Source organism: Sinohyriopsis cumingii, chromosome 15, assembly GCF_028554795.1.
Source record: "Sinohyriopsis cumingii isolate HCF-2022 chromosome 15, ASM2855479v2, whole genome shotgun sequence".
Lineage (NCBI taxonomy): Eukaryota > Metazoa > Mollusca > Bivalvia > Unionida > Unionidae > Sinohyriopsis > Sinohyriopsis cumingii.
Window position 1 is genome coordinate 58,664,884 of NC_142975.1, and position 20,380 is coordinate 58,685,263.

Genomic DNA, 20,380 nt, shown 5'->3' on the forward strand with positions numbered 1-20,380 from the left:
ACTATTTATCTAACTTTGATCCAGATTCACATGTAGTGATGCAGATTCACATGTAGTGATTTACATGTGATCCAGATTCACATGTAGTGATTCACATGTAGTGATTTACATGTGATCCAGATTCACATGTAGTGATCCAGATTCACGTGTAGTGATTTACATGTGATCCAGATTCACATGTAGTCAATTACATGTGATCCAGATTCACATGTAGTCATTTACATGTCATCCAGATTCACATGTAGTCATTTACATATCATCCAGATTCACATGTAGTCATTTACATGTCATCCAGATTCATATGTAGTGATTTACATGTCATCCAGATTCACATGTAGTGATCCAGATTCATGTGTAGTGATTTACATGTCATCCAGATTCACATGTAGTGATTTACATGTGATCCAGATTCACATGTAGTCAATTACATGTGATCCAGATTCACATGTAGTCATTTACATGTCATCCAGATTCACATGTAGTCATTTACATGTCATCCAGATTCACATGTAGTCATTTACATGTCATCCAGATTCACATGTAGTGATCCAGATTCACGTGTAGTGATTTACATGTGATTCAGATTCACATGTAGTGATTTACATGTCATCCAGATTCACATGTAGTCATCTACATGTCATCCAGATTCACATGTAGTGATCCAGATTCACATGTAGCATCCTTGGGGATGACTGGTCAATGTTGATCAAAGTCACTATGTTAACTGATCTTAGTATTTAATGAGGTACGTTGTTCAAGGTCCTATGATGTAGATATATCTCCTCTTTCCATAAAGAAATGAGTTTCAGCTTTGGCGATATCAATGCATGCAAAAGAATAAATTTATATATTTTAAATAGTCCTAACTATCCATACTGGCAAAAAATACCCATGGTTTGTAATTTCAAAATTACTGAGTTTCACATTTATTATGTATTTTCAGGCCATAAATTAATAATTAACTCTCTAACCTATTCAATAATGCCACTGCAGCAAAAGATTTTTAGTACATTTGACCCTTTTGATCCTCTACCAAAGAATCCATGGGGTGGGTGCCATAAATTCTTTTTAATGGCTGTTATGTGAACAATAAAAATGTTGTGTTAAACAAAATCAGGTGCTGTGGGTTAGAAAAAAAGGGTAAGGAATTTGTGTCTCCATGGGGCTTTAATTGTTAGTGTAAATGGCTGAATGGCAACATACGACTTTTTTTCCAAACCTCATCATAGAAAACCCACCCAGAAATATATAGGGCAACAGAAAGACAGCAAATGGATGAACAGAGAGTGTCATTAGATCACATATGCAGAACTGAGAGGATAACAATTCCAAAAATTATTTTGAAATGTAATTTTTGTCAGAATAGATATGCAGGATAGTTAGATACAAGTCTAGAGTGTGGTACCTGATAGAATATGGGAAGATCAAGAATGGTGGTATAAAGATCAGGATGTACTTAATCTCTATTATAGATGGTTAACATATACTGAAAACAAATTCTGATATCAATGGCAAAAATACTGTGGATTTACGTTTGTTCCAGGGACTCTGGTCATGGTTGATATAAACAGTGGACTTCAAATTCCACCCGTGTTTGAAGTATATATGTACCCACTTATTTTAGTTCCACAAAAACCGTAATTGTTGATGATTCATTAGAGAAAACTTGGACTCCATAAAACATTTATCTCTGCAAGTTCTTTTGAGCTTCTTCCCAAAGTTAGAGACTGGGGGGTAAGAATTGTCCCAAGGGCAAATATTGATTGGGCATGTACATTTGTCTTTCTGTACCTAATAGGTGCCCTGTGTGGCCGAGTGGTCTAAGGCACTCACCTTGACTGCTCACTGCCATCTCACATCTGTCAGGAACTCGGGTCCAATATCAGTTGCATGAATAAACCTTCTTTTACATGCCCACTATGTGTATGTATGGGTATAGGATGGAAATCTCAATAGGTTCTAAGTTATTAGCCATGGGCTAAGTTCCTGTGAGGTAGGGAAAGACCCTAAGGCATGACAAATAGGTTCCAGTCTGATATGTATTGACACTTGGGTCATCAATTACAATAGCCAATTCTAATAAATTTGAGACAGGCATCTTTGTAGTTATTTGAAATTATTGTAAAATCACCCATACCCCTCTGGCCCCATCCCCAGGGGCCCAGTCTACACCAAAAGAGGATCTTTGACTCAAGTTTTAAAATGTTTATCTCTAATAGGCAGGACATTATACACATTTATACATATGTGTGTCAACATAACATATGTGTGTCAACATAATAGTATCTCTGCATTTTTATAAAAGTGCTACAATAATATATCCACAATATAAACTTTTATATGAATGACATAATTTTAAAACATTCTTTTTCAGCACGGCCATATTTTCCCTTTCCTTTACGAGATATGCATGTTGATCCTGACAAAAGTGTCAGTTGGCGATGTAAAGCTGTAGCCAGGCCTGTTCCTACATATACATGGTATAAAAATGGGATCCTTTTGCAAAATATACCAGGAGAAATAGAAATTCAACAGAATTATTTGCTGATTAAATCGGTGAAGAAGAACCGTCATGAAGGGATGTACCAGTGTGCTGCAACAAATGTTTACGGGACCGCATATAGTACAGCGCAGCTTAGAGTTTTGTGTGAGTAAACATGTGCATGTAAACATTCACTTTATACTGGAAACAAGACTGAATAAAATACAAACATCAAAATCCAGTACAGCCTTCATAATATTCATTGTAAACCTGACATTTTATTTGACACTGTGTGTTTCCTTTCACCACTTATTCTGGATACTTTTGTCACCTTATTAACTAGATAACACCAGTTCCAATTTATTTTTTGCAATTGATATTTACCTTTCAGAAAAAAACAATTCCTATGTACAGGCCAATTGATATTTACTTTTCAGAATAAGCTAATTCCAGTGTACAAGCCAGATGGTATTTACCTTTCAGAATAAGCTAATTCCTGTGTACAGGCCAATTGATATTTACCTTTCAGAATAAGCCAATTACTGTGTACAGGCCAGTTTATATTTACCTTTCAGAATAAGCTAATTCCTTTGTACAGGCCAATTCATATATACCTTTCAGAATAAGCCAATTCCTGTGTACATGCCAATTGATATTTACCTTTCAGAATAAGCCAATTACTGTGTACAGGCCAGTTTATATTTACCTTTCAGAATAAGCTAATTCCTTTGTACAGGCCAATTCATATATACCTTTCAGAATAAGCCAATTCCTGTGTACATGCCAATTGATATTTACCTTTCAGAATAAGCTAATTCCTGTGTACAGGCCAGTTTATTTTTATCTTTCACAATAAGCCAATTCCTGTGTACAGGCATAATTGATATTTATCTTTCACAATAAGCCAATTCCTGTGTATAGGCCAGTTGATATTTACCTTTCACAATAAGCTAATTCCTGTGTACAGGCCAATTGATATTTACCTTTCAGAATAAGCCAATTCCTGTGTACAGGCCAATTGATATTTATCTTTCACAATAAGCCAATTTCTGTGTACAGGCCAATTGGTATTTACCTTTCAGAATAAGCCGATTCCTGTGTACAGGCCAATTGATATTTACCTTTCAGAATAAGCTAATTCCTGTGTACAAGCCAGTTGGTATTTACCTTTCAGAAGAAGCTAATTCCTGTGTACAGGCCAATTGATTGGAAGGAATCTTTAACAAATTTTCAATATATACTCACTAATACTGAGTCCAACTGCATAGACCCAAATTTGTCATGACTTAATGTGCCACAAGATCTGGGTCTATGCAGTTTGATAGGAATAGTCAGGGAACAAACAATATAGACCATGATCTGCTGTGCATTTTGCAATGGCAGATCAGGGTCTGTACTGTTTGCAGTTGGACTTGAATTTATATATGGTTATTTTGCTTAATCTAGAACACTCATCATACAGTTAGTGATTTTTTATTTAAGCACTTCACTACATTGCTTATCACATCAGTTTGCTAATAACATACAGTCACTATCCACTTCATAATGATCTGTGCAGTTTGTTATGAATAATCAGTAGACAGAGACCCAAATCTGCTGGTGCATTTTGAAATTGCAGACCAGGTTATAAGTTATTTGCAGTTTGTTAGAACTAATCAGTAGAACAAAATAACTAGACCCTAATCTGACAATCCATTTTGAAATGGCAGATCAGGGTCTGTGTTGTTTGCAGTCTTTTAGGAATAATAGTAGAACATACAACCTAGACCCAAATCTGCTGGTGCATTTTGAAATGACAGATCAGGTTCTATGTTGTTTGCAGTTGGACTTGACTTATAAGAGAGTATATATGGTTGTTTTTCTTGAATCAGAATGTGATAACACATGCGCATAAATCGGTCTGCTATCATTAGTCTCAGCCAGCCCATAATCAGGATGTGATAACACATGCACATCATTCGGTCTGCTATCATTAGTCTCAGTTAGCCCATAATTTATTTGCATAGAGAATTGACAGATATCAGTCTAGGGAAGAATGGCAGATATTAATCTATGGAAAAAATGGCCAACATCATACTAGGGAAATAATGGCAGATCTCTGTCTAGGGAAAATGGCAGATATAATCTAGGGAACAAATGGCCAGCATCAGACTAGAAAAATAATGGCAGATATCTCTCTAGGGAAAAATGGCAGATATCAATCTAGGAAAAAAATGGCCAGCATCAGACTAGGGAAAAAATGGCAGATCTCTGTGTAGGGAAAATGGCAGATATAATCTAGGGAACAAATGGCCAGCATCAGACTAGAAAAATAATGGCAGATATCTGTCTAGTGAAAAATGGCAGATATCTGTCTGGGGGAAAAACATGGCAGATATCAGTCTAGGGAAAAAATGGCCATGGAGCATCGACAGGGAAATAATGGCGGATATCTGTCTAGGGAAATATGGCAGATATCAATATAGGGAAAAACATTGCAGACTTCAGTCCCCATGTGGTTTGTTTGGACCAAGCAGATAATGTTTGATCATTTGGAAAGAGCATACGTGTTACAGAATCAGGAAATCAGACCAGTAAATGCACATATTTTGACCAGTAGATTGGCTTCATAACCAGTTACCCTTTTATTGACATAAATTTTACATATTTTGAGGAATTTCAAATGAAAACATGAACATCTTGTGTCATAATACACATTCTCTTCATACTATAATAAAATGGCAAGTTTCTTGTGGGTAACATTATAATCAGTTTCTTGTGGGTAACATTATAATCAGTTTCTTGTGGGTAACATTATAATCAGTTTCTCGTGAATAATGTTATAATCAGTTTCTTGTGGCAACTTTATAATCAGTTTCTTGTGGATAATGTTATATTCAGTTTCTTGAGGATAACGTTAACTAATATGAGTTAGTGACTCAATGAGTTCAAAGATTTTTAAAAATAAAATCCACAAGCATTTTTAGTTCATGTCACAAGATCACCACTGACTATTGATCACTTCTGAAATTCATTGTGATTAAGTTTCAGTCTATACAGGCTTTTATTAGCTTTCTGTTCAGATTTCCCCATGAATTAAGTTTCACACTCAACAAGCTCTCATTTGGTTTTAAGTCTAGATTTCCCCTTGAATCAGTTTGTCTTTTGCAAAAATGGAGAATGTCCTCTCTGTACCAGCATTAGGATGTGGCAATGACAAAAATGGAGAATGTCCCCTCTGTACCAGCATTAGGATGTGGCAATGATGAAAATGGAGATTGTCATCTCTGTGCCAGCATTAGGATGTGGCAATGACAAAAATGGAGAGTGTCCTCTCTGTACCAGCATTAGGATGTGGCAATGATGAAAATGGAGATTGTCATCTCTGTACCAGCATCAGGATGTGGCAATGACAAAAATGGAGAATGTCCTGTCTGTACCAGCATTATGATGTGACAATGATGAAAATGGAGAATGTCCTTTCTGTACCAGCATTAGGATGTGGCAATGACGAAAATGGAGAGTGTCCTCTCTGTACCAGTATTAGGATGTGGCAATGACAAAAATGGAGAGTGTCCTCTCTGTACCAGCATTAGAACGTGGCAATGACAAAATTGGAGAATGCCCTCTCTGTACCAGCTTTAGGATGTGGCAATGACAAAAATGGAGCTTGTCCTCTCTGTACCAGCATTAGGATGTGGCAATGACAAAACAATCCTGCTCAACCTGCATTCTAAGAAGTTCAGATTTTTCCTGCAGCTTGGTTTTTGAGGCTGCTGATAATAAAAAAAAACAATTTTCCTCCAAGCTAAGTTCACCCCCAGGTGATGTATTCCTGAGCATCATATTTCTTACTTGGTGGCTTTTAGCAATGTGAGAAAGCACAGTTCAGCATTTTGACATTAACTGGGCTAAACAATATATGAACTGCCCTGAAGTATCCCTCTAAGACATCTTCATCAACACAATAACAACTAAACAATACCAGAAAAAAAAAAACATATTTTATGTGTTTCTACCAAATTCATTTTTGGGTCTGTTTCTTATTGTTATCTCACCTCTGCCAAAGTTCATCCCATTTTTGTTCAAAGATTTGTAAAGCCATAATGAACCAACTTTGATCCCTTTATTACTTACAACACCTAATAAAATATCTCACATTGTCGCTTTTATTTTTTAAAAGAAAAAAATAATCTGTTAGTTTTCAAAAGCAGTATTTTACATTTTTGGATTTCACAAGCCATTGTTTTAGGTTTTTATAAGTGGTAGAATGACTTTGGCCACTTAATATTGCAATGCATCTGTACATTCCTGTTTCTTTTCAACTTTTCTTAGTTGATGAACAGCTGTTTGTGGAGGCCTATATTTGTTTAACCATTGACTCCTGTTATATCTATTTTTAGCATTTCTACCTAATTTCAACAAGCACCCCTTACCTATGGAGACTCTGGCTCCCCAAGGAGGCAACATAACCATACCCTGCTCTGTGGAAGGGGCCCCAGCTCCTGAGGTAAGTTTAAATCTCTAGGTCCCTAGAAGAAGGTTAAAGTACACTGGCTCATAGATATTGATGTAAAAATACATGTATATACTATGGGTGAAATGATACACCTGTGCTGTGTTTCAATATGATTCATAATAAACAGCCTGTAATACTATACATTACTGATACACATATCAACTTCATGATCTTTACATCTTTTGATGGTTTGTCAGTGATGGAATAGTTCTGGTTTACTTTGTGTTGACATCCTGAATATAGTTCACCTTTCATCAGGTTGTGTGCCTTGACAAAGTAAGAGAAGGAAAGCACTTCCAATCAGACAAGCTGTTAGTTGTCAGCGATTTTAATTCAACCTTTTAAGTCATTTTAGGCTGCTTCATTAGATTAGGTGACTTATCCTAATCACCATGCCCTTTGTTTTGTGCCACATTAATGCTTCATTAGATTAGGTCACATTAATGCTTCATTAGATAGGTGACTCATCCTAGTCACTGTGACCTTTGTTTTGGGCCGCATTAATGCTTCATTATATTAGGTCATTGGTCACCATGCCCTTTGTTTTGGGCCACATTAATGCTTCATTAGATTAGGTCACATTAATGCTTCATTATATTAGGTGACATCCTAGTCACTGTGACCTTTGTTTTGGGCCGCATTAATGCTTCATTATATTAAGGTGACATCCTAGTCACTGTGACCTTTGTTTTGGGCCACATTAATGCTTCATTAGATTAGGTCACATTAATGCTTCATTATATTAGGTGACTCATCCTAGTCACTGTGACCTTTGTTTTGGGTCACATTAATGCTTCATTAGATTAGGTCACATTAATGCTTCATTAGATTAGGTCACATTAATGCTTCATTATATTAGGTGACATCCTAGTCACTGTGACCTTTGTTTTGGGTCACATTAATGCTTCATTAGATTAGGTCACATTAATGCTTCATTAGATTAGGTCACATTAATGCTTCATTATATTAGGTGACATCCTAGTCACTGTGACCTTTGTTTTGGGCCACATTAATGCTTCATTATATTAAGGTGACATCCTAGTCACTGTGACCTTTGTTTTGGGTCACATTAATGCTTCATTAGATTAGGTCACATTAATGCTTCATTATATTAGGTGACATCCTAGTCACTGTGACCTTTGTTTTGGGCCGCATTAATGCTTCCTTAGATCAGGTGACTGGTCACCATACCCTTTGTTTTGGGCCACATTAATGCTTCATTAGATTAGGTCACATTAATCCTTCATTAGATTAGTTGACTCATACTGGTCACCATGTTTTGTGCCACATTAAAGCTTCAAAAACATCTAATTCACATCTTCACATAAATTTGGAAGACATGACAGTGTTTAAGAGAAGAAAATGTGCAATGAATTTTGTCATGCAAATTTTTTATCTAGAATGTCTGAGTGTGTGAGCTGAGACAACTAGCACCCAGATCCCCCATAACATTGTACAGCATCCAGATCCTCCATAACATTGTACAGCATCCGGATCCCCCATAACATTGTAAAGCATCCAGATCTCCCATAACATAGTACTTACTGAGTGTGTGAGCTGAGATGATGGCATCCAGATCCCCCATAACATTGTACTTACTGAGTGTGTGAGCTGAGACGACTAACATCCAGATCCTCCATAACATTGTACAGCATCCAGATCCCCATAACATTGTACAGCATCCAGATCCCCCAAAACATTGTACTTACTGAGTATGTGAGCTGAGATGACTGGCATCCAGATCCCCCATAACATTGTACAGCATCCAGATCCTCCATAACATTGTACAGCATCCAGATCCCCCATAACATTGTACAGCATCCATATCCCCATAACATTATACTTACTGAGTGTGTGAACTGAGATGACTAGCATCCAGATCCCCCATAACATTGTACAGCATCCAGATCTCCAATAACATTGTACTTACTGAGTGTGTGAGCTGAGACGACTAACATCCAGATCCTCATAACATTGTACAACATCCAGATCCCCCATAACATTGTACAGCATCCAGATCCCCAAAAAATTATACTTACTGAGTGTGTGAGCTGAGATGACTAGCATCCAGATCCCCCATAACATTGTACAGCATCCAGATCCCCCCATAACATTGTACAGCATCCAGATCCCCCATAACATTGTACAGCATCCAGATCCCCCATAACATTGTACAGCATCCAGATCCCCCCATAACATTGTACAAATATTGTATAGCATCCAGATCCCCCAAAACATTGTACTTACTGAGTTTGTTAGCTGGATGACTAGCATTTAGATCCCCCATAACATTGTACAGCATCCAGATTCCCCCATAACATTGTACTTACTGAGTGTGTGAGCTGAGATGACTAGCATCCAGATCCCCATAACATTGTACAGCATACAGATCCCCCATAACATTGTACAGCATCCAGATCCCCCAAAACATTGTACTTACTGAGTGTGTGAGCTGCAACAACTAGCATCCAGATCCTCCATAACATTGCACAGCATCCAGATCCCCCCATAACATTGTACAGCATACAGATCCCCCATAACATTGTACAGCATCCAGATCCTCCATAACATTGCACAGCATCCAGATCCCCCCATAACACTGTACAGCATACAGATCCCCCATAACATTGTACAGCATACAGATCCCCCATAACATTGCACAGCATCCAGATCCCCCCATAACATTGTACAGCATACAGATCCCCCATAACATTGTACAGCATCCAGATCCCCCATAACATTGTACAGCATCCAGATCCCCACATAACATTGTACTTACTGAGTGTGTGAGCTGAGATGACTAGCATCCAGATCCCCATAACATTGTACAGCATACAGATCCCCATAACATTGTACAGCATCCAGATTCCCACGTAACGTACTTACTGTGTGAGCTGCGATGACTAGCATCCAGATCCTCCATAACATTGTACAGCATCCAGACCCACCATAACATTGTACAGCATCCAGATCCCCATAACATTGTACAGCATCCAGATCCCCATAACATTGTACAGCATACAGATCCCCCATAACATTGTACAGCATCCAGATCCCCATGTAATGTTGTACTTACTGTGTGAGCTGCGATGACTAGCATCCAGATCCACCATAACATTGTACAGCATCCAGATCCCTCATAACATTGTGCAGCATCCAGATCTGCCATAACATTGTACTTACTCAGTGTGTGAGCTGAGATGACTAGCATCCAGATCCCCCATAACATTGTACAACATCCAGATCCCCCCATAACATTGTACTTACTGTGTGAGCTGAGATGACTAGCATCCACTTCCCCCATAACATTGTACAGCATCCAAATCCTCATAACATAATGTACAGCATCCAGATCCCACATAACATTGTACTTACTGAGTGTGTGAGCTGGGATGACTAGCATCCAGATCCCCCATAACATTGTACAGCATCCAGATCCCCCCATAACATTGTACTTACTGTGTGAGCTGAGATGACTAGCATCCAGATCCCCATAACATTGTACAGCATCCAAATCCCCATAACACTGTACAGCATCCAGATCCCCCATAACATTGTACAGCATCCAGATCCCCCATAACATTGTACTTACTGAGTGTGTGAGCTGAGATGACTAGCATCCAGATCCCCATAACATTGTAATTACTGCAAAACAGCTACAATGGACACAGGCATTCATTTCTGTTAGTAAAAAGAGAAATTATTGACAACACCCACTCTGCCTCTACAAATTAACAAGGTGACTGTGACTCATGTGGTTTGGAATCTTCTCCCTCATTAATCCTGTGGTAATTGTTTTATCCTGTCATCAGGGTGAGTTGCTGATTACGTACGTCAGTTTAAAAGGAAACATTCAAAACTTATTCCTCATGTACATGTTCTTTGTAGATCATTAAATGCCAGATTTACACAAATATTTTCTGTTACTATGTGTCTGTTTGGAGCAACAGTTGATGCAATACTTCCAGTGTGTCATGCATTGAATAAGCTACAGATTGTTCTGATTGGTGGTCCTTGTTTTACTCAGGACTTGAACAAACAATAATGACCGATCAGAATTGAATGTAACATATATTTTCACCAGTCTTCAAATTCATTCCATGTCAACAAGATATGAAGTGACACTCATTTTCGATTCTTCGCCTCTTGTATCATTATGGGTACCAGTATGGAAAAAGTATCAATGCATCAATATACTGATTAATCATTTCGCCCTTGTATATACTGATATATCTCACAATGGTGGCTACAGTATACAGGTATTGCCTTAATATACAGGTATTGCCTTAATATACAGTTATTGCCTTATTGTACAAGGGTTGCCTTAATATATAGGTATTGCCTTTATATACAGGTATTGCCTTAATATACAGGTGTTGCTTAATATACATGTATTACCTTAATGTACAGGTATTACCTTAATATACATGTATTACCTTATATACAGGTATTTCCATAATATACAGGTATTTCCTTAATACACAGGTATTGTCTTAATACACAGGTATTGTCTTAATATACAGGTATTGCCTTAATGTACAGGTATTGCCTTAATATACAGGTATTGCCTTAATGCACAGGTATTGCCTTAATATATAAGTATTGCCATAATATACAGGTATAGCCTTAATACACAGGTATTGACTTAATATATAGGTATTACCTTAATATACTGTTATTGCCTTTATGTAAAGTGAATGTACAGAACTGTCAAATTTGTGAAGCTATTTTCTGTTTCCATTAATGTTAGTTTCTCTGCAAGATGAATCAAAGTGCTGATGAGTGCAGCACTTGTAATATATTGACATTGATTCTTTGATAGGTTATGCTGAGCATAATTATTTCTCTTATTATATGGAACAATTCTGCTTAGTAGACCCCATTTTTTGCAGAATTTTTAAACTATATTTTCATTGACATAGAGTGAATTTCAATCAGATCTAATTGTTGAAAAATACATTTTTTGTCCATATAAGGATGGCAATAACTCCAAAAGCAAATGTTGAATCGTGTCCTCTTCTTCTTTGCAGAAACTATATAGATTAGTTTGAATTACACCGATCTTGTTTGAATCCCATTGCATATCTTGAGACATTAAACAAAAATTATTTCTCTTGTCCTAAAGCTAAGGAACTGAAAGAAAAAAAAAATCACTCAAAAAGTTTCCTCAGATCTTTTGGAAATGAGAAATTACCCCTCACTTCTGCTTAATGGCACACATGATATAGACAAAATATGTGATCAGAAGGTTTTTCTATTTTTAGTAAAAGCAGCCATAGTTGATAAAAGTTCAGCATCATTTTTATTTAGGCCCTGATGCTTTCTGTCAAATTTGGTCCAATTTTGTCAAGTGGTTTCGAAGAAGTAGTCATTTAAAGGATTTTCAATTATGATAATTGTGCCTGGTAGTCAATTTGATGCCAAGTTGGTATCATTGTTCAAAACGTTCATATAAAAAAACTGCTCAATAGAATTTGACCATTTGACAGATATCTTGAAGGTCTTGCACACTTGTTTGAATGGTGAAAGTCCCCCATCACATATACTTGTCATTACTAAAAATACAGAAGTATTAAACTTAATCTATCAAACAAAATGCAGATTTGAGCAACTTTGAAGAAGTCATCCTGGCATAGAGGTCTTTCATTATCAGACAAATAATGCTGATAAGCCATCAGATAAGAAGATGATATAAAAACTAGAAAAGCCTTGAAAATTAATATTTTTGTAACATGCAGTCAACAGCATTGTATACAACATGGAATGTACAAATACCAACCCTCTCCTTGAAAGCCGTTATCACCATATCTACATTTTACTGTATACAGCATGGAATGTACAAAATACCAACCCTGTCCTTGAAAGCCGTTATCACCATATCTACATTTTACTGTATACACCATGGAATGTACATATACCAACCCTGTCCTTGAAAGCCGTTATCACCATATCTACATTTTACTACTGGGAAGGTTCACAGCTAGATGTTTGCTGAAACAGGAGATACCCAAAATATATAGATACAAACTTTTTTCAAAGGATTTTGGAGGGGCAGAGGGGGAGGGAGAGGGGTGCAGATTACATAAGAGCCCAAATTACATAGAGGAATTTGTAGATTTTTCATCCACTTTCTTCCTTTCTTTCCACTTTCTTCCTTTCTGTTTCTTATGTGTAGCAAATTAAATAGTTGTCCCCCCTTACTACCATTAATTCAGTTTTAAAAAAATATACTGTTAACAATTCTGGATGTTTACTTTATTATGCTGAATTGCTTCCTGCAACTTTGTTGCCTTATTTTCATTATCAACATCGTTCTTTGCTAATATTTAGGTTATTTTCAGACCAGGATATTCCTTAAATCCATTTCTGTGATATTAATGCAGATGCTGTTTTGCAGTGTGACTGTAATAAGGGCATGCGTAACCTTTGTCTGCCTGTGGACAGGAGATTAGCACTTACCCCAATGAAATAACTGGTTATTACTCTACCTGAACTCACCCAAAAGTACACTAGAATCAGCAGATATTAAAATAGGGAAAATTAATTTTGCCAGATTAGACAATAGCAGCTTCTGAAGGTGCAATAAAATAATTATAAATAATATAAAATGTTTTTAAAAAAGTTATTGGCATGTCTTTTTCCAACTTACCTTGAAGTCCAGGAAGTAAAAATGACCAAGGAGAGCTAGCCATCTTTTGAGATATGCACATCTGATGTTGGGCCATGCTGTATTCAGATTAATCCATATTACACCCATTTGTCATGCCCTTGTGAAAATATAATGGACATTTCAGTGAAATTCACTGAATGTCCTTTTTCACTGAAATGATGGCATTTCACCAAATTTCAGTGAGATTTTGGCAAAATTTCAGAAAATATCTGAATTTTGTGAGTGAGATTTCAGAGATTTTGCCAAAATGTCTGAAAATATCAGTGAGATTTTGTGATTGAAATGTCAATGAAATTTTGATGAAAAAATATTTTAATGAAATTTATTTTTTGTTTATTGTACAGTTTGAATGATTTTCAGCAAAAGTGTATTTCCCATTTCTGAAGGCTCTAATTTTATTGACGTTCATTTTGGGAACAATAACTTCTTTCTACATCTTTCCTTGTTACTTTTCCTTTTTTTTTTTGTTTAACTTGAATTGGATTTAACTGCTCTCAGACAAAAAAATTGGTTTCAATTTTGAAGCAGTATTCTGCTTTTTCTCTGACCTGAATCCAATTTTCCTTGATATGGACTTTATTTTTTATATTATCTCCAAAACTGTTTTCGAAAAATGGTCTGTCCATCCCATTTCACAACTATCCTTATAATAGTATTCATTCCATATATTATTTAGCAGATGATCACTTTAAAGAACTTGTTTGGAGTTTGTACTTGCCCAACAAATCTTGGTGTAGCGGAAACTGAATGGAATGAGCATGCTTGACAAACATGGCAATTTGAAGTTTCGAGCAGACAACACGAGTTTAAATAATGGTTTGAAAATGTGCAGAAATGAGAATGGCTTGAATGCAAAGTCGATGGGAATGTAGTTGTTCAGTATGTAAGAAAGCGTTAATGCTAGGTCTATCATTTTGCAATTTTGGTCCGAAAGATTTGAAATACCAGCCCTACAGTTAGGCCTAGCAAACATGTTAAATGTAAAGATATTGGACCAGGATGCTTTTGAAGTTATGTAACTCCAAACTGATTTACTTCCAAAATTTAGGGAGGGACAACATCTAGGTCGCTGGTGGGGATTTGATGATATTATTGCCAGATACCCATATCTATCAAAGTTGGACATATCTTTTCATGGCCCACACGCAAGCAGAATCATCTTTCAGTGATGTGAGTGATATTATGTTTACATTAGCAAAATAGTATTGCTGTAGTAGAATTCTGAGTAAAATCAGTGTAATTATATCATGATAAAGTTTGTCCTGGGTACTTATGGATCAAGGGCTCATTCAAGCAATCACAACAGCATCATGGTTTGTACATTCAAAAGTTGCGTCTGCAGGACATCTCCCATTTCAGCTGTATAATTTTATTTCATTTATGTTGAAATATTACAGTGGGTAGTAAAGTGCTGTCTAATTCATATCCATTATTTCATTTGAAACCTTCTGAAATTTCTGTGAAAAATTACTGAAACCTTTATATATATATATATATAGTAACTATGAAATTCGCTATTTCAGCACAATTTTGCTGGTAATTGGATAAAATTTCAGTGAATGTTTTGGTCAAACGTCTGGTGAAATATCACCAAAATATCAGTGGAAGTTTAGTGAAATCTGTTTGAAAATTTTAAAGAAAGTTTTGGTCAGAATTTTTTTGAAATCTCACCAAATTTTCAGTGATGTTTTGGTCAAATGTTTGTGAAATCTCACAAAATTGTCTGTGATATATTCATGATATCCCACCAAAAGGTCAGTGAAATCTCACTAATATTTTCATGAATTTTACTAAATTACCAGTGAAATTTTACTGAAATTTCAGCCACTTTTTCACTAAGATACACAAAAGAAAAGGAAATTAAAAGTTCTTTTAACAATAATTAAGATATACAATGTCTTATTTAAATAACCAGGATAATCATTTAGGAAAACCTGGGAAATTATTTAAAAATCCTATGCAAACTATGGATTGGAACCTCACTGACTAAACTATGGAGTGGAACCTCACTGACTAAACTAGGGAGTAGAACCTCACTGACTAAACTAGGGAGTGGAACCTCAGTGACTAAACTATGGAGTGGAACCTCACTGACTAAACTGTGGAGTGGAACCTCACTGACTAAACTAGGGAGTGGAACCTCACTGACTAAACTAGCATTATATTTTAGTTTTCATCATAAGACCTATGATGGATCAATTAGAAAGATTTAATGTTTATGAGGTACAATAAAGTTTTGGAATATAAAGGTTTTGCTTAGTATTTAGAATCAAGTATTTTTAAAGGGGCAGCCTAGAGGCCAGAAATATGCTCATGTGGTCAATGTCCTAATTATCAATGGATCACAATACCAAAGTAAAATACCTTAAAATTTACTTGTTTGGATTTTATTCCCATATGATTAAATTTTCTGCAAAATGATAGTGCTGACTAGAACCCATTTGCCACTAAGCCTCATAAATGAGGTTATAAATTTCATATAAAAAAATTAGTACATGGTATACTCTTGATGTTCTTATTCTGACAGGTGGCTTGGTTGAAGAATGGAGCAAACATGAACCTGGTGGTTGGAGATGTGAATAATAGAGTCTACATGTCATTCAACAATGGCCTTGTACTGACTGATATTCAGCCAGCTGACCAGACCACATATACATGTCAAGCCACAAACACTATTGGAGTAGCTACAAACACTACATCATTGGTGGTCGTAGGTGAGTTTAAGTCAAAGCAGAGTATATAACAGTAATTTGTTAGCATAGGGTAGTGGCTAATATACTTGGCTACAAACTTAATCCTCCATATAGTATTGTGTGTGTGTGATTTGGATTTTGAATGTAGCATGACAAAAATTTCAGTCATGATGTCTGCAGTGTGGCAGTTTGTATTGATGTTTAGCACTGGGGAATCATGCCGCAGACATGTAGCATGATGTCCCACCCAGTCACATTATCCTGACACCAGGCCAATTATTCCTAACACTAACCTCATATTGCTGAGTGCCTAGCAACTTCTTTGGGAGATATCAAGTTCCTGGCAAGGGATTTGCACTGAGAAACCATTATCATTGCTGACTCAAACCAATTCAGAAGGGTGTAATAGAAGCAGAACAAGTATTTTTTTATTCAACAATACCAAGAAGAGAAAAGAAGAAAATGAGAAGAAGAAAAGAAGATAAAACAATGAAGTTTGAAGGAGGACTGAAAAAATGAAGATGAAAACAAAACATTGTATGTACTACAAGACAATGGCAGAGTTAAGGTATCAAAAACAAATGTATCAGACTTCTTTAACTTGTTCCGAGGGCTTGAATTTGATTCCTGCCCAGACTGGGCCTGCTCAGCTTCCTTGTTATGTCCATGGGCAATGCAATTTAATGCAAATGCCATGGCACAGTGTAAGCTTTCATGTGTTGATAAATGATTGTGTAAGTAGATTCATCCAACACGTAGAGTAAAGCCCAATTTCAATTTTTGCCCCACTTTTTCAACAAAAATAGTGAAGACCATAGTGTCTGCATTTCCATCTATTCTTTTGCCCATCTATTCATCTGTCCATCACACCTTTCATTCATTGTCTATAACTTCAAAGCTGAGGAATAAAACATGGATACTTGGTATATTGATGCATCAACACCATAAGACTATTGGTCCTATCTTTAAGGTCAGGGTCACATCTCATTATTTTAAATTTCAGTCACAATTTCCCTTCAATGCCATTCTGAGATTAAGGGATGAAATTTGATATACTCCATTACTATAAAGGTGTTTCATGTGGCATAGGATGCTAGAATCGATATCAAGGTCATAGCTTAGTATTTTAAATTTTCTGTTGCACTCTTTCAGTCGATGGCTTTAAAGCCATTTTAGATTAAAGCAGGAAACTTGGTAAAGTTGTACATCATCGCTAGAAAGTATTTTGCATATCACATGAGGGGGATCTTCAAGGTCAAGGTCACAACTCGGTATTTTATTTCCATCACAGATTTGCTTTGACTTAATATCTTTACAACCATTTAAGAGTAAGGGATAAGATATGTAAATCATCCCTAGAAAGTGTGTTGCATACATCTTTTGAATCCTGTCATTAAGGTCACAGTCTTGGCTCATTATTTGTTTTCATCCCTTTTTTTTCCATCCTTTGATTTGTTTGAGCTAATGTGATGGAACACTTATGTCATAATCAGCAGGGTTGCAGTTTACAACACCTTATAATCATGGTCATTGTTTTGGTGTTTTGATATGAATTTTTCTATTTCACTTTCCTTTTCACTATGATTTAAAACCATTTGAGATGCAAGGTTGAAATGTGGAATAACAGTCATGCTGTGTTGAATGATTTGAGATGCAGGGATGAAATGTGATGTAACAGTTAGGCTGTGTAAAACCATTTGAGATGTAGGGTTGAAATGTGGTATAACAGTCATGCTGTGTAAAGGGAAATAACTCTTTCTGATACTGAGAAGAAATAATAATAAGTACATTCTTTTATGAGGATAACTCAGTTAGCTATGATATACTATTTTCCCCCTAGGCCCCCAGCATGCATGAGTATAAAAAGCACAGTGTCGATGATATGCAATTAAGTGGAGTAATCCAGTACATGTATTTTCAATATTTACAATGACTACTGCCTTTTTAAGATGATGGTTAAACAATTTTGTTTTGAACACATTTAGATGTGTAATTTCTCATTTAATGATTTCAGGGAGTTCATTCCATAGAACAGTGGTTCTTAACCCATTGGTTGCAACCTAAAACTAGGTTGCTTAGATCAATCTTAATAATTTGGAATTCCTACCAAATTCTTTTTTAGCATTTGATGGGTGGTGATGTTAACACCACAAACCTAATGTGGGTCATTGCTTAAGATCCACTGCTGTAGAATAACACTAAAGTAAGCAGATGATTTTTTAAAGGTATTTCTTTTTGGAAATGGTGTTTTGCAGTTTGTAATCCCGCTAAATTTATGTCCATGGTATCATTCTTCTGACTTAAAATGAAACATATCATGCAAATGTTGTGGACAAAGAACATTATTCCAAATATATGGTAGGCCAATTTGTATTCATATTTCAGTCATTTCAATTCAGGGAATATAATTTTTAGTGTTGTGTCAAATGGTAAATTTAGGTAATGATTAGACATTCCCTGGTTACAGTGATTAACTTCCTTGCTTGTACAATTTAATTCCTAAATATTTTATCTGATTATATTTTATGAAATTTTCATCAGATCTCTCTTAGGAATAAAATATCAAAATTTGTAATAAAATGTATTTAGGTGGATATTGGTGTTTGAAAATAACCAGAAAAAGGAACATATTTGTCAGTATCTTGCTAGATATGTTCATCTCTAATATTATCCCATCATTAAGACAGTAGCTTGCTAGATTCTTCCTTAATGCTTTGATTTGGAGTTGGCTGTATTCATGTCTGGTAGTAGTGGTAGTAGTAGTAGTAGTAGCAGCAGCAGTAGTAGTAGTAATAGTAGTAGAAGCAGCTGCTGCAATAGTAGTAAAGGTTGTAGTCGTAAAAATTATTTGGTAAAATTAGGAAGTGATACATAAAAGTCTTAATAAAAAATATAATACATATAATAAGCAATATAGAAAGTACAAGAAACACACTTTTAAGATAATATATGGTAATACATAATAACACACCATACAATTGATGTGTATATACACAGTAAATCAAGCCATGTTAATTCAACCTACAGGATTGTATCCTGGATTTATGATTGTGAAAATCAAGTAATAAACGATGAAAAACTTGAAAAAATTAAAATCCAATCAGGCTTGATCATGCAAAGATAAAAAAATTGTGCACAAATTTTCATGCATCATGCCAGCTTTACTTCCAAGAAATGTAGAAATAACTAATTTTACTCCTGTATAGCATTGCTGTTGTAGACCACCATTTTAGTTGATGATAGGTAAGTAATACTGAATTTGGTTGAAGTTCCAGTTAAGGTTCTTTGATGAAACAAATATGTCTAATCACAGTCAGCAAAATGAAATTAGAGATATTCATTTCATTGAAGAAATTGCATTTATAGTTCAATCGACTTGGCCATTCCTCATATGCCATCACTTTTCCAAGAACAGAAATGGTGTCAGCAGAGTTTGAAAAATACAACCACTTGATTGTGCCTCCATTTATTTCAATAAGGTAAAAGACATCAGATTAAGTATAGAATGACCAAAACAGTTGCACTCTAAGCTATGCAACATTTTCAGTATGCGCCACCAACTATATGAGACATCACACATGATCAACATAGATAGAAATGATAATAATGATGGCACATCATACATGATCAACATAGATACCAATGATAATAATTATGGTACATCACACATGATGAGCATAGTACAAATGATAATAATGATGGCACATCATACATGATCAACATAGATACCAATGATAATAATGATGGTATATCACACATGATGAGCATAGATACAAATGATAATAATGATGGTACATCAGATATGATGTCAACACAAATCTTTTTTATACTTTCATAGAACAAGTATGTGCTGATACTTTTTTGGTTTTCTTTTGCATCCAATTTACAGTTTATTGGTTGTAGTTTCCTTTTGCATCTAATTTACAGTTTATTGGTTGTAGTTTTTCTCTTGCATCCAATTTACAGTTTATTGGTTGTAGTTTTCTGTTGCATCCAATTTACACCCAGTTTGGAAGGTACTGCGTCATATACTCCTT

General features: G+C 35.7%; 1 protein-coding gene across 2 annotated transcripts in view; it reads left to right on the top strand.

The window, feature by feature from the left end:
* The window catches only part of LOC149781867 (contactin-3-like), a 199,050-nt gene that overhangs the window by 109,248 nt on the left and 69,422 nt on the right, over positions 1-20,380 (top strand). For both annotated transcript variants that reach the window (XR_016414810.1, XM_089936061.1), the window contains exons 11-13: positions 2,375-2,647; positions 6,865-6,971; positions 16,178-16,364. Coding sequence is in view for 1 of the 2 variants with exons in the window: in XM_089936061.1 (XP_089792187.1) it covers positions 2,375-2,647; positions 6,865-6,971; positions 16,178-16,364 (567 nt within the window). In the remaining variant the exon portion in view is untranslated. The remainder of the gene's footprint in view (positions 1-2,374; positions 2,648-6,864; positions 6,972-16,177; positions 16,365-20,380) is intronic.